The sequence below is a fragment of the Oncorhynchus nerka genome, linkage group LG19 (assembly GCF_034236695.1).
Source record: "Oncorhynchus nerka isolate Pitt River linkage group LG19, Oner_Uvic_2.0, whole genome shotgun sequence".
Lineage (NCBI taxonomy): Eukaryota > Metazoa > Chordata > Actinopteri > Salmoniformes > Salmonidae > Oncorhynchus > Oncorhynchus nerka.
In genome coordinates, this window is record NC_088414.1 from 5,806,490 (window position 1) to 5,822,397 (window position 15,908).

Consider the following 15,908-nt stretch of genomic DNA (forward strand, 5'->3'; position numbering starts at 1 on the left):
GTATGGTGCTCTGACCTGGTCTCCCTGTCTGGCCACCACAGAGCCCGCTTTGACCTGGTGCAGAGTCACCCTGCCCTCCAACAGACCAGGGTCCTGACAGAGAGGGAGATATTATGGTACAGCAGGATTAAGGTGAGAGACTGCTAGGGATTCAGACATTGACGAGAGAGAACGTGAGGCCGCAAGAGGAAGCAACGTTCCCGGGAACACACCTGGTCCCGACTCACAGTGGTGCTCTCCATAGATGTAGAACGGCATATGGCACGCAGATCCACACATGGACAGAAGAATGACTTGAAAGGTAACGACTGTTCTAGTTATTCTACGTCTATGGAGAGCATTACAGTGAGAGATAGAATACATGCGGCCGCCGATCCACCAGTCACACTGGAATGACTCACATTGGAATGTCTAGTAATTATATTTCTGTGTATTTAACAATATACTATAGATCTATATGGTCCCTGTCCGAAACGTCTCACCTGCAGCTGGATGATGCCCAGCAGGTCTTTCTTGGCAGCCTGAAAGATGGAGCTGACCTTGCTGGGGTGGACGGTGTCGGAGCGCCCCCCGCTGTCCGTGTAGTGGAACACGGCAGAGGGCGTGTGCTGCATGGTCACACTCTTCTTCAGGATGGACTGGAGGAAGATGAGGGGAGGCAGAGGTCTGTCAGTGACCTGCGTCCCATATGGCACCCTATTCCATATTTAGTGCACTACTTTTGACCAGGGCCCATAGGCGGAGGGAGAAAAGGGGGCTCACCTTGTAAATGACAGGGCTGGAGGGGCGCTCGTCTATGGTGACTCTGGCTCGCTCGTACGCCATGTTCAGGTCGATCCCTGCCACCCCTGCTGAGCAGAGAGAGGTATTGATGGGCACAGTGTACGCGTGAAGTCCCCAGTGAGTGTAGTTGCAGCACTGGGCAGGGGACAAGCCTACCTGTACCGTCAGTGGGCATAGAGATAGAGCGCATCTTCCTAAAGGCGTTGGACGGACTCTCTTTCCCGGCGTCTGTGTCTGAGGAGGTTTCTGCGAGGGCAGGTGTGGGGGCGAAGACTGGGTCCTCCTGAAAGTGGGGTCTGCGTGGGATCCTGCCCGGACTCCCCTCTATCACCCCAGCGACCGCCACCAAGGGGACCGCCTGACGCTCCTGTCAATCAAAGAGGCAAAATATTGCATTAACTATTCACCCCATATCAACCTCATCATGCATTTCACTAATAACACAACAAATGAGGCCTTGGATGCATGTTTGATTGGCTATAAAGAGAATGCAATATGAGGTGGGTGAACAATAGAATGAATACGAGAGAAAATCCAATCTGTATGACAGAACTCCACTGTAGAATAATGTGGCTGTTGGAGAAGATTGGGTCAGGGAGGGTCTGAGTGACATCACTTTTAAACCCTCTAGCCGTTGCTCTTCCATCAGTATTACTGCCCCAGAATAATGTGGCTGTTGGAGAAGATTGGGTCAGGGAGGGTCTGAGTGACATCACTTTTAAACCCTCTAGCCGTTGCTTTTCCATCAGTATTAATGTTATTTATAGAGGCTTGGGATCCATGTTATTCATTTTCACTGAGCTGTATGATTCTGCAGGGAGGATAGCGTTATGATGCTTAATGTGTGTGTGTGTTACCGGGTTGAAGAGCTCTGTGGTCAGGCCCAGGTAATTATGTAATGCCAGGAAAGTCACTCTCTGGAGTCGCACCATGATGATCTGGAACACGAACAAACACCAAGGTGGATCAAACACCAAGGTGGATCAAACACCAAGGTGGATCAAACACCACGACACAACAACGCCTGTGATACAAAATAAAAGACCTCTCCAGAACAATCAGGGTTTCAACTCAGGCAGAGTATTCACCCTTGGGTGTGTCCCAAACAGGCCAATAGGGAATAAGGTGGAGTTTGGGATGCAGCCCTTGCCATTAGGGGGGGGGTCTCATCAAAGAGTTGTTTGAAGTGTGTTCGGGAGGGGGCTGAGGTTGGGGCCGTTCGAGAGGGGGCTGAGGTTGGGGCCGTTCGGGAGGGGGCTGAGGTTGGGGCCGTTCGGGAGGGGCTGAGGTTGGGGCCGTTCGGGAGGGGGCTGAGGTTGGGGCCGTTCGGGAGGGGGCTGAGGTTGGGGCCGTTCGGGAGGGGCTGAGGTTGGGGCCGTACCTGAATGACGCGCACCAGAGTCTCGGGGTACTTCTCAAACACAGACTGGAAGGCTGAGGCGGGCAGACGCAGGATAGTGGAGCGAGACGCAGCCCGCGCTGACACAGTCTTATAGGGGGCGGGGTAACCCTGAGGAACACAGGAAACAACCAATCACACAGGGAGGGGGAGAGAGAGAGGACAAAAGAGACAGGGGAGGAGGTGAAATCAGAAAAACAGGAAGGAGGAGGAGAGGGAGGAGTGATGTCTGAAAAGAGAGTGGGAAACATGAACAGATGAATAGAGGTACAGTAGTTAAGAGACAAAAGGCAGAGAGATGGATGGATGGAGAGGATAAGCCAGAGGTACAGTAGTTAAGAGACAAAAGGCAGAGAGATGGATGGATGGAGGACAGGACAGGGAGGAGGGAGAGATGGATGGAGAGGATAAGCCAGAGGTGAGGAGGACAGAGGTGTGACACGTGTCAGATGGAGGGAAGACATAGGACGGTCAAAGGTAGTGGACTAAAAAGGGAATAGGGTGCCCTATAAGACCGCAGTAAACTCACGGTGATGATGTCCAGAATACTGAGCAGGCTGTGGACACTGTCCCCCGGGAGCACGTCCTTCACAACCGGCTCTGTGCCATCCTGTACACACACACACACACACGGATAACTAACCATGTGGGGACACACAAATCAGTCTCATTCAAAATCATATTTTCACTGCACCTAACCCTAACCCAAAAGTCTAACTTTAACCCTAGCTCCTAACCCTAACCCCAAATCTAACCCTAAACTTAATTCTAAACCCTCTAGAAATAGCCTTAGACCTTGTGGGGACAAACAAAATGTCCCCAGTTGGTCAAATTTTTCTCCAGAAAGATAAGTTCCTCTAGGTGCAAAGAATGACTTATAAAAATAAGTCTGATATTGACTTAGCTGGCGCTGAGCTCGTCTACAGTAGGGTTCATTGTGTATTCCCAGCAGGTATTCAAGCCCAGTCTTACATTCTCGTGGATGCAGAGTTCCAGACGTCCATCCTGGACAACGTAGATGCTGTCGTCGTCGTCGCCCGGCCGGAAGAGCCCCTCCCCCTCCTGCAGCTCCACAAAGACCATGTGACGACACAGCTCCAGGAACAGAGGCTTTTCAAAGTGACCCAGCACCCTGAGAGCAGAGGGAGACAGCAAAAAGTGACACAGAACACACACAATGCTACTGGTGTTCGCGTGTGTGTGCGTGTGTGTGTGTGTGTGGTTGTGATTACCTGACGTTTTTGAGCATGTAGAGGACCTCTGAGGGCAGGTTGGAGTTCTGAACATCAAACTCAGTCAGGTCCGCCTCCAGCAGGGAGGGAGGGGGTTCCTTGGGCTGCAGAGTAGGGGGCTCCTTACGGATACGCAGGATCCTAGAACACAAACGCATTAAATAGCAGAGACTAGTGCACCCTTCCTTATCGGTAGTTTTGAGTAGAGATGGTACCTGCGAGCTATACTCAGGACTTTGGGTCTCTTCCGAGGGCGCAGCTTGGACACAGAGGTAGAAGATGGAGTTGAGGAAAGGGTCTGGACCTGTGAGTGACAGAGAGAGAGACAACGAAGGAAGGAAGGAAGGAAGGAATGAGTTCCCAAAAGCACAAAATGCTATGTCGCTCTGCCCTCTAGTGGGGAAACATGTAACTGACATTTCTTATCATCAGCCAAATATATTGTCACCCCTTGCACTTTGTGGTGCTCATTTGTCATGAAGCAATTTTATTTAGGCTGGATCACGTTGTTGTATGTTTTGATTCTGTAATGTATTGATTGTTGTAGCCTTGGCCAGGTCTCCCTTGAAAAAGAGACTCTGGGTCTCAATGAGCTTTTCCTGGTTAAATCAAATCAATTAAAAAGTGCCTTGCTCAGAAGGCACATTGACTGATTTTTCACCTTGTCGACTCGGGATTCAAACCGGTGCCTCTGATGAAGGTTGTGGGTCTTTCAGCAGGACAAGGACCCCAAAACACACATCAAAAGCACCCTGGAATGTTCTGGAGCAAAGAAGCCATACCTGAATCACATCCATAACAGCAGCTATGAAACATGAAAACAGCAGCTGGTGGTGGGCACACCTCAAACAGAGCAGTTTTCTGCAGAAGATTGGGCCAATTTGCCAGTAGAAAGGTGCAGCAAGCTCATTGACGGCAACAATAAGTACTTGTTGACAGTTCTCTTGGCCTAAGGCCGTACAACAAAGTATTAGCTACGGGGTGCCAATCATTTTGCACATGACCTTTGTCTTTATTTTCCTAATTAAAATTGTAAACTTAAGTTGACAAAAATTAAATTGGTTCTGCAATAGCTGTAACAGTGACCAAAAGTTTAAAAAAAAAATTTATTCTCTACCTGATTTTAGAATAAATAATAATTTAATAAAAGTGCGAGGGTGTCAATATATACAGCGCATTCAGGAAGTATTCAGACCCCTCAATATATACAGCGCATTCGGAAAGTATTCAGACCCCTCAATATATACAGCGCATTCAGGAAGTATTCAGACCCCTCAATATATACAGCGCATTCAGGAAGTATTCAGACCCCTCAATATATACAGCGCATTCGGGAAGTATTCAGACCCCTCAATATATACAGCGCATTCGGAAAGTATTCAGACCCCTCAATATATACAGCGCATTCGGAAAGTATTCAGACCCCTCAATATATACAGCGCATTCGGAAAGTATTCAGACCCCTCAATATATACAGCGCATTCAGGAAGTATTCAGACCCCTCAATATATACAGCGCATTCGGAAAGTATTCAGACCCCTCAATATATACAGCGCATTCGGAAAGTATTCAGACCCCTCAATATATACAGCGCATTCGGAAAGTATTCAGACCCCTCAATATATACAGCGCATTCGGAAAGTATTCAGACCCCTCAATATATACAGCGCATTCGGAAAGTATTCAGACCCCTCAATATATACAGCGCATTCGGAAAGTATTCAGACCCCTCAATATATACAGCGCATTCGGAAAGTATTCAGACCCCTCAATATATACAGCGCATTCGGAAAGTATTCAGACCCCTCAATATATACAGCGCATTCGGAAAGTATTCAGACCCCTCAATATATACAGCGCATTCGGAAAGTATTCAGACCCCTCAATATATACAGCGCATTCGGAAAGTATTCAGACCCCTCAATATATACAGCGCATTCGGAAAGTATTCAGACCCCTCAATATATACAGCGCATTCGGAAAGTATTCAGACCCCTCAATATATACAGCGCATTCGGAAAGTATTCAGACCCCTCAATATATACAGCGCATTCGGAAAGTATTCAGACCCCTCAATATATACAGCGCATTCGGAAAGTATTCAGACCCCTCAATATATACAGCGCATTCGGAAAGTATTCAGACCCCTCAATATATACAGCGCATTCGGAAAGTATTCAGACCCCTCAATATATACAGCGCATTCGGAAAGTATTCAGACCCCTCAATATATACAGCGCATTCGGAAAGTATTCAGACCCCTCAATATATACAGCGCATTCGGAAAGTATTCAGACCCCTCAATATATACAGCGCATTCGGAAAGTATTCAGACCCCTCAATATATACAGCGCATTCGGAAAGTATTCAGACCCCTCAATATATACAGCGCATTCGGAAAGTATTCAGACCCCTCAATATATACAGCGCATTCGGAAAGTATTCAGACACCTCAATATATACAGCGCATTCGGAAAGTATTCAGACCCCTCAATATATACAGCGCATTCGGAAAGTATTCAGACCCCTCAATATATACAGTGCATTCGGAAAGTATTCAGACCCCTCAATATATACAGTGCATTCGGAAAGTATTCAGACCCCTCAACTTTTTCCACATTCTGTTACGTTACAGCCTTATTTAAAAAGTGTATTAAATGTTCACATTTAATCACATTTACACATTTATGAATGTGGGCCCTGATACGTAATGCATGGCAGAGAGCTGAGTGACTTGGGGAAGAATCACTTCCATTTTGCACTATAACTATAAATGGCACTATAAAGGGACTAGGGTGCCGTTTGGAACACAGACCAATAATGACTAACCTTCCTCATAATCTTCCGGCCGTAGAAGAGCACCTTGTCTCTCTTCCTGAAGCGATAGCGCGGAACAGCCTGCTGTCCACCTTCAAATAGACACAACAACATGCTATCAACAAAGATAACAGCACTTGTGCAACAGTGGCTACTGAGCATACAATGAATGCTGTCCCGTAAAACATAGGACTTCTCTGTTCAGGTCCAATTCACAAGAGTCCCGTTATTAATTCCTGTTATTATGCCGATGTGGTTACACTGTTCAGTTACTTTCATTTGTCAAAGTTTAATATCAACTGTTTCCTTGCCCCTCATGTTTGTCCCATGAAGTGGGGAGGAAGAGGATGGATGACTCACTGGCCAGCTTGTATCTTCTATAGAGGAAGAGCACCACGATGCCAATTAGAGAAACTGCCACCACAGCCCCGATCAGCACGCCAGTCAACTGGACAACAAAACAAAGTTATTACCATAAAGATCCATTCAATTACAGTGTTCTATTCTATGTCTAGTTTGGTGTCAGACACAGGCACTATTCTATGGCTAGTTTGGTGTCAGACACAGGCACTATTCTATGGCTAGTTTGGTGTCAGACACAGGCACTATTCTATGGCTAGTTTGGTGTCAGACACAGGCACTGGGAACCACAGAACATTCCAACAACAACAAACATGATCACTGAAGTCCGATCAAGAAGTTTTGTAGAGACCAAAGGGGGATGTGTGGGGGGGGGCTACATCAAAGACATCCTTCCTCTTTTTGTTTATTATTGGTGCCTAAGGCGGCTTTACTAGACATTGTTGATGTAGGACTTACTTTCAGAAGGCCAGACTTTACTATGGTTATCGTGTAGAGACTGTACTATGGTTGTCACGTAGAGACTTTACTATGGTTGTCACGTAGAGACTTTACTATGGTTGTCACGTAGAGACTTTACTATGGTTGTCACGTAGAGACTTTACTATGGTTGTCACGTAGAGACTTTACTATGGTTGTCACGTAGAGACTTTACTATGGTTGTCACGTAGAGACTTTACTATGGTTGTCACGTAGAGACTTTACTATGGTTGTCGTGTAGAGACTTTACTATGGTTGTCGTGTAGAGACTTTACTATGGTTGTCGTGTAGAGACTTTACTATGGTTATCGTGTAGAGACTTTACTATGGTTGTCGTGTAGAGACTTTACTATGGTTATCGTGTAGAGACTTTACTATGGTTGTCGTGTAGAGACTTTACTATGGTTATCGTGTAGAGACTTTACTATGGTTGTCGTGTAGAGACTTTACTATGGTTGTCGTGTAGAGACTTTACTATGGTTATCGTGTAGAGACTTTACTATGGTTGTCGTGTAGAGACTTTACTATGGTTATCGTGTAGAGACTTTACTATGGTTGTCGTGTAGAGACTTTACTATGGTTGTCGTGTAGAGACTTTACTATGGTTATCGTGCAGAGACTTTACTATGGTTATCGTGCAGACTTTACTATGGTTATCGTGTAGAGACTTTACTATGGTTATCGTGTAGAGACTTTACTATGGTTATCGTGTAGAGACTTTACTATGGTTATCGTGTAGAGACTTTACTATGGTTATCGTGTAGAGACTTTACTATGGTTATCGTGTAGAGACTTTACTATGGTTATCGTGTAGAGACGTTACTATGGTTATCGTGTAGAGACGTTACTATGGTTATCATGTAGAGACGTTACTATGGTTATCATGTAGAGACGTTACTATGGTTATCATGTAGAGACGTTACTATGGTTATCGTGTAGAGACTTTACTATGGTTATCATGTAGAGACTTTACTATGGTTATCATGTAGAGACTTTACTATGGTTATCATGTTAGGTTTTCTGCTTTATCAAAATGTTTTGCCCGCATGGAAATAGAAGTTTATCTGGGGTGTATTCACTAGTGCACCGTAGCAAACAGTACCAAAACGTTTCACAAATGGAAACATTTTTTTTTGCAATGTAAACAAGTTTCTATTGGACAAGATCGGGTACGTCCCGTTAGCGTCCTAGTGAATACACCCGGGTGCACTCACTAGGAAGCATCAGAACCGATCGGAGGTAAACAGAAGCTAATGGAGCGAAACAGGGAGGGACCAAACTGAATTCGTCTAACAAAAAAATGGTATGCTGTTGCGAAAAGGTTTGCTGCGGTGTGCGACAATAAATACACCCTAGCTAAGTACACATTCATGTTCATAAAGCTTAGTGGATCTCTGTACCATGGTAGTCTGCATCCTCTCCTCCACAAACTGCTGGACACGTGCCCTGATATCCTCCCTGCTGGGCACCTTTCCTGCTAAGTACTGTGGCGAAACAGGCAAACAAAGTCATAAAGAAAATAATTGATGTAGAGTGCAGACAAATGCAAAGATTTATAGATCCAGTAATCCCCCCACACACACACACACATCAGCATTTGCTGGAGTTCAGATACCGTTTGCAGTCCTGACATGTCATCGTTGAGATTGTGACTCCAACTGCACTGGTCATCAGTATCCTCTCCACCGCCCATTCCCACACACACACACACACACACACACACACACACACACACACACACACAGTGATACAGCATTGTAAACAAGTATTTGCCCCTTTCTGAGCCTATACTTTTACATATCAGATCTTCAACCAAAACCTAATATTAGATAAAGGGAACCAACACTGCACTTCATACCAACGATGGTGTGATGCTTTGGAGATGCTTTGCTGCCTCAGGACCTGGACGACTTGCCATCATTGAAGGAACAATGAATTCTGTCTTGTATCAGAATTTTTTTATTTTTTAAATAATATTTAAATGGACACACCTACTCATTCCAGGGTTTATCTTTATTTTTACTATTTTCTACATTGTAGAATAATATTGAAGACAACATGTACAGTCGTGGCCAAAAGTTTTGAGAATGACGCAAATATAAAGTCTGCTGCCTCAGTTTGTATGATGGCAATTTGCATATACTCCAGAATGTTATGAAGAGTGATCAGATGAATTGCAATTAATTGCAAAGTCCCTCTTTGCCATGCAAATGAACTGAATCCCCAAAAAAACATTTCTGCTGCATTTCAGCCCTGCCACGAAAGGACCAACTGACATCATGTCAGTGATTCTCTCGTTAACACAGGTGTGAGTGTTGACGAGGACAAAGCTGGAGATCACTCTGTCATGCTGATTGAGTTTGAATAACAGACTGGAAGCTTCAAAAGGAGGGTGGTGCTTGGAATCATTGTTCTTCCTCTATCAACCATGGTTACCTGCAAGGAAACACATGCCGTCATCATTGCTTTGCACAAAAAGGGCTTCACAGGCAAGGATATTGCTGCCAGTAAGATTGCACCTAAATCAATCATTTATCGGATCATCAAGAACTTCAAGGAGAGCGGTTCAATTGTTGTGAAGAAGGCTTCAGGGCACCCAAGCGCCAGGACTGTCTCCTAAAGTTGATTCAGCTGCGGGATCGGGGCACCACCAGTACAGAGCTTGCTCTGGAATGGCAGCAGGCAGGTGTGAGTGCATCTGCACGCACAGTGAGGAGAATACTTTTGGAGGATGGCCTGGTGTCAAGAAGGGCAGCAAAGAAGCCACTTGTCTCCAGGAAAAACATCAGGGACAAATTGATATTTTTCAAAAGGTACAGGGATTGGACTGCTGAGGACTGGGGTAAAGTCATTTTCTCTGATGAATCCCCTTTCCAATTGTTTGGGGCATCTGGAAAGAAACTTGTCCGGAGAAGATAAGGTGAGCGCTACCATCAGTCCTGTGTCATGCCAACAGTAAAGCATCCTGAGACCATTCATGTGTGGGGTTGCTTCTCAGCCAAGGGAATGGGCTCACTCACAATTTTGCAGTTTGGTGACGAACAATGCCTTTTCCAGCATGATGGAGCACCTTGCCATAAGGCAAAAGTGATAACTAAGTGACTCGGGGAACAAAACATTGATATTTTGGGTCCATGGCCAGGAAACCCCCCAGACCTTAATCCCATTGAGAACTTGTGGTCAATCCTCAAGAGGCGGGTGGACAAACAAAAACCCACAAATTCTGACAAACTCCAAGCATTGATTATGCAAGAATGGGCTGCCATCAGTCAGAATGTGGCCCAGAAGTTAATTGACAGCATGCCAGGGCGGATTGCAGAGGTCTTGAAAAAGAAGGGTCAACACTCCAAATATTGACTCTTTGCATTAATTTCATGTAATTTTCAATAAAAGCCTTTGACACTTATGAAATGCTTGTAATTATACTTCAGTATTCCATAGTAACATCTGACAAAAATATCTCAAGACACTGAGGCAGCAGACTTTGTGAAAATGCATATTTGTGTCATTCTCAAAACTTTTGGCCACAACTGTAGTAACCAAAAAAAAAAAGGGTTATCTGGAATGCTTTTTTCCCCCAAAAGTTTGGAAGTAGTTCCCACATATGCTGAGCACTCGTTGACTGTTTTTCCTTCACTCTGCGGTCCAACTCATCCCAAACAATCTCAATTGAGTCAAGGTTGGGTGATTGTGGAGACCAGGTCACCTGATGCAGCACTCCATCACTCTCCTTGAACAAATAGCCCCTACACAGGCTAGATGTGTGCTGGGTCATTGTCCTGTTGAAAAACAAATGATAGTCCCACTAAGCCCAAACCAGATGGGATGGTGTGTCACTGCAGAATGCTGTGGTAGCCATGCTGGTTAAGTGTGGCTTGAATTCTAAATAAATCACTGACGGTGTCACCAGCAAAGCACCCCCACACCATCACACCTCCTCCTCCATGCTTCACGGTGGGAACCACACATGCAGAGATCATTCGTTCACCTACTCTGCGTCTCACAAAGGCACGGCGGTTACAACCAAGAATCTCTCATTTGGACTCATCAGCCCAAAGGACAGATTTCCAAGGGTCTAATGTCCATTGCTCGTGTTTCTTGGCCCAAACAAGTCTCTTCTTATTATTGGTGTCCTTTAGTAGTGGTCTCTTTGCAGCAATTCGAACATGAAGGCCTGATTCACGCAGTCTCCTCTGAACAATTGACGTTGCGATGTGTCTGTTACTTGAAGTCTGAAGCATTTATTTGGGCTGCAATCTGAGGTGCAGTTAACTCTAATGAACTTATCCTCTGCAGCAGAGGTAACACTCTTTTTGCAACTGCACTTGAAGAAACTTTCAAAGTTCTTGAAATGTTCCGGATTGACAGTCCGTCATTAATTTAAGACATGAAGGTCCATCGTTTCTCTTTGCTTATTTGAGCAGTTCTTGCCATAACACAGACTCGGTATTTAACCAAATAGGGATATCTTCTGTATACCACCCCTACCTTGTCATCACAACACAACAGATTGGCTCAAATGCATTAAGGAAAGATGGTTGAGACATTGCCAAGAGTGTGCCGAGCTGTCATCAATGCAAAGGGCGGCTACTTTGAAGAATCTCAAATTTAAAATATTTTGATTTGTTTAACACTTTTTTTGGTAACAACATGGTGTAATTTCATAGCTTTGATGTCTTCACTATTATTACAATATAGAAAAAATAATTTTAAAAAACCCTGGAATGAGTAGTTGTGCCCAAACTGTTGACTGGTCCTGTACAAACAACAACTTGCAGACTCACACAAACAACTACAGTGTCATCAGAAAGTATTCACACCCCTAGACTTTTTCCACATTTTGTTGTGTTACAGCAATTTAAAATGGATTCAATACAGATGTCTTTGTCACTGGGCTACATACAAAACCCCATAATGACAAAGTGGAATATTTTTCTTATTACAAATTAATAAAACATTCAAAGCTGAAATGTCTTGAGTCAATAAGGATTCAACCTCTTTGTTATGGCAAGCCAAAAATAAATAGAGGATTAAAAAATGTGCGTAACAAGTCACATAGTAAGTTGCATGGACTCATTCTGTGTGCTATGTGACTACCTCATCTCTGTACCCCACACACATCATCTGTAAGGTCTGGCAGTCGAGCAGTGAATTTCAAACACAGATTCAACCACAAAGACCATGGAGGTTTTACAATGCCTGGAAAAGAAGAGCACCTATTGGTAGATGGGTAGAAAGTACTGACTCAGGGGTGTAAATAGTTATGTAAATTCATTTGTTTTATTTGTAATAAATTAGCAAAAAAATATATATATATATATATATATTTTCACCTTATCATTATGAGGTATTGTGTATAGATGGTTGAGAACAAAATATATATTTCATCCATTTTGAATTCAGGCTGTAACAACCAAATGAGGAATAAGCTGAGGGGTATGAAGACGTTGTGAAGACGTTGTGAAGTACATCTCCTTTGCCCAGATCTGCATGCTTACACCCCCCTCCTTTGTGATTGCATTGTTGTTTGCCACTTGGCCTTAAATTGTTCCAATTTGTTTTTCCTCAGTCGCCATTTCAATATTCAATTGGATTTTTTTTCCATTGTGTTAATAATGAGAAGAGAATCATCGAACCCATTGGGGTATCTCGCCAAACCCCCATATAGTAGGTCTTGAAATATGCAAACAGATTCAAAGTAGCTTTACATTGTAATACTCCTGACAGTCAACTTTCTAGCTCCCGTCCATAACTTCTGGACATTCCAAGAAAGCATGGATGATTGAGTAATCATTAGTTTTACATTTAAGACATGACTCTGCCGTTGTGCTGTAGAATCTGTGAATTTTTGTCTCATAATAAATTCTAAACATTAGTTTATACTGGATTAAGTCATGGTTCAGATAGTTTCTATTTTTTTCTACGTGATTTCAGTTGGAAATGCTCTCTGCAAGGTTTTGTACATTATCTTTGTCATATGAACATACTTTCCTGACTCAAATAAGATTCCCACAGCGTTGCTCTGATGGCCAAAAGATTTCAAATGGAAGTTGTGATATGTAACTTTTAAGTTTAAGCAGGTGGTCAGTCAAAAATTACTTTTTAAAATTGTGTCATGGAAATAGCCATATTTCCTGTTACCAAGACATTTACGGTTTCTATTCACGTTTTGTCTGACCATAGGGGAATTAACGTACTATAGCCAACATCAAATATGTCAAAATATATATGATAGTAAAATGTAGCACACACTTTTTCACAGGAATGACATCTTATTTTTTCCAACTTTAAAAATGGAGAGTTTAAAAATGCTCCCAAGCACAATTTAACCAGTTATTCTAGACTAGAGGTAAATTAGACTGATTTCGTCCATTATTGGGCCAACGTTACTCCTTATAGTCCAAGGACCTTACATGTTCTGTTAGAAAGGTGCATTTGCTCTGGAAACCAAAACAGCCAAATACTCCATCTAAACGTGAATCTATTCTCAATTGCGGTACGGTTCTAGAAACATACAGCCCTCTACTTTCATATCAATCACAATGATTTCACAGCTGTTTTAACACCGTTGCAGCAGACAGTATTATTCAGAGATGTTTATGGTGTCCGCCTTCCGTTTACTCACAGGTGTTAGACGCAAATAGCTCATTCAAACAGGTCTTCCGTCTGTTTTCTGTAACATGACGATATGGCCTTGTGGGAACACGAACCCTAAAAAGGTGTGTATCAATTTAACCTTTTGTTTTCGGGAGGAGAAAAATGAAGATTGAAGCAGAAGCTGCTGAGGATCTTGAATCTAATGGCGGTAGAATTAAGTAAAATATGACAACAGAAAATGGAAAACAGCAAAGTAGCGTACAGCGTTGAGAATGTCCCTTCGTATCTTGTAAGAGTACAGTTTGTTGATGATGAGCAGTTGATTGGATTACCAATCTTGAAGAATTCATTTGAGATATCCAAACTGGTGGAGAAAGTGCTGGGTAAAGTAAAGGCTATGATAATCACAAGGCAGGCTTGTTTTATGTACTTCTGAGGATCAGTGTGTGCTCCATCTCACCCGATTCGAGAGGTTTGCCCGTGTCTCTTCGGAACAGGGCGCACTTCAAGGTGGTAATATCTGACATCTCGTGGGAAGCCGATGTTGCACAGACTAAACATATTCTTGGAGTGATTGATGCACGTCGGTTGAATCGAGTGGTTAATGGAGCGAAAGTGAAATGTCGGTCTTTTGTTTTTAAAGCGGAGCCCCTCCCTACCCAGGTGATGTTGGGATATGTGAATTATAATGTATTGTAGAAGTGAGGAGAAAGTGAATTGTTGCAATTGTGGTGGAAACCATGAAGCGACATCTTTGGAGTGCCCGACGAGGGTGAAGGAAGATGTGCCCGACGAGGGTGAAGGAAGATGTGCCCGACGAGGGTGAAGGAAGATGTGCCCGACGAAGGTGAAGGAAGATGTGCCCGACGAGGGTGAAGGAAGATGTGCCCGACGAGGGTGAAGGAAGATGTGCCCGACGAGGGTGAAGGAAGATGAGGTGGCTAGTGTCAGGATTAATCAGATCATCTCATATACAGCAGCAGTGAGACAGGTTTAGGGATTGAGTGGTCCTGAAGAGTCCACGGTGGTCGGTAGGCATTCTCCACGGGCGGGCTCTCACCAGCAGGACCCAGAGATGTTGCATGTGAAGGTGGAATTTGTTTTTGTTTTTTATGGCAATGGTGGTCAATGGCACAGCTAAGGTGGAGAAGAGGTCCAGAAGGATGGATGTTATTGTGGATGTGGCAGAGCGGTTCCTGGGACTGAAGGATTTTTGGGGAAAGGATTTACACGATGTACTGGCATGAGCAGAGGTTTAAAGTACTTAAGTAAAAATACCTTAAAGTACTAAAGTGTTTTTTGAGGGGGGTATCTGTACTTTACTTTTTTTTTTTTTATCTTTGACAACTTTTACTTTACTACATTCCTAAAGAAAACCAGAATGGCTGCGTCTGGTTTGCTTAATATCAGGGATTTGTTTTATACTTTTGATACTTAAGTATATTGAAAACAAAATACTTTTTGAATTTTACTTAAGTAGTATTTTACTGGATTACTTTTACTCGAGTCATTTTCTATTAAGGTATCTTTACTTTTACCCAACAATTGGGTATCACTTTTTCCAACCGGTCACGTACAATTTACCACCCTCTCAGGCCCCGGAGCCTGGGGAGGGAGTTATGGAAATTTGATGGACTGAAAGAGTGGGAGATATCATGGAACTGAGAGCCATGATCAAGGGCTAGAGCCTCTAGTAACGTTAAGAAGTAAGTTAGAAGTTCTGGCAGCAGGCTGAACGTTTGACGTCCCAGTCAATATCCATGCAACTTCAAGCGAGACGCTAGCTAGTTAGCTGACTTGCGTTTGACTTAGCTACAATAAACATTACGATTATTACGTGCACGCTGGTGTGTACAAGAAGACATGCATACTGTTCAATGTACTAGTTTACGTTACCTGGCTAACGTTTCTAGTAAGCAGAAACGCTGGTTAACGTTGGAAACAGTCAATCAATCGAAGCCACACAAAGTCTAATCACATTAAGATAAAGCTCATGAAATGTAGGAGCTGGAAACTTACTTTAGAACTTTCTTGACTTGCTATTTCTCTCTTTCTCGTCCAACATAGCTAGCCATATGATACAGTTGAGAAAAAAATAAGCTACTCCTCCTGGCTGCCCAACCCCACCCATTTACATCACTAGTCAATCCCTGCTGTTGTCGTCAGAACTACACACAGTGTAATTCATTCCAATTGGCTATCGTTATATGGACTCATCCTATCAGAGTCGTGCTTATATT

The 15,908-nt window shown here is 43.6% G+C and overlaps 1 protein-coding gene across 4 annotated transcripts in view; it reads right to left on the reverse strand.

Annotated features, from left to right (window-relative positions):
- The window catches only part of LOC115125403 (patatin-like phospholipase domain-containing protein 7), a 56,313-nt gene extending 40,519 nt beyond the window's left edge, over nt 1-15,794 (reverse strand). For 2 of the 4 annotated variants that reach the window (XM_065004663.1, XM_065004666.1), the window contains exons 1-15: nt 15,687-15,794; nt 8,687-8,765; nt 8,472-8,555; nt 6,592-6,679; nt 6,244-6,323; nt 3,630-3,718; nt 3,415-3,555; nt 3,155-3,314; nt 2,712-2,792; nt 2,165-2,293; nt 1,641-1,721; nt 940-1,150; nt 763-851; nt 483-638; nt 16-93 (exon numbers count right to left, since the gene is read on the reverse strand). In XM_065004663.1, coding sequence (XP_064860735.1) covers nt 16-93; nt 483-638; nt 763-851; nt 940-1,150; nt 1,641-1,721; nt 2,165-2,293; nt 2,712-2,792; nt 3,155-3,314; nt 3,415-3,555; nt 3,630-3,718; nt 6,244-6,323; nt 6,592-6,679; nt 8,472-8,555; nt 8,687-8,764 — 1,545 coding nt within the window. In that variant the 5' untranslated portion in view covers nt 8,765; nt 15,687-15,794. The remainder of the gene's footprint in view (nt 1-15; nt 94-482; nt 639-762; nt 852-939; nt 1,151-1,640; nt 1,722-2,164; nt 2,294-2,711; nt 2,793-3,154; nt 3,315-3,414; nt 3,556-3,629; nt 3,719-6,243; nt 6,324-6,591; nt 6,680-8,471; nt 8,556-8,686; nt 8,766-15,686) is intronic. The other 2 variants (XM_065004664.1, XM_065004665.1) reach the window with 2 other exon arrangements.
- Nucleotides 15,795-15,908: the final 114 nt, after the last annotated feature.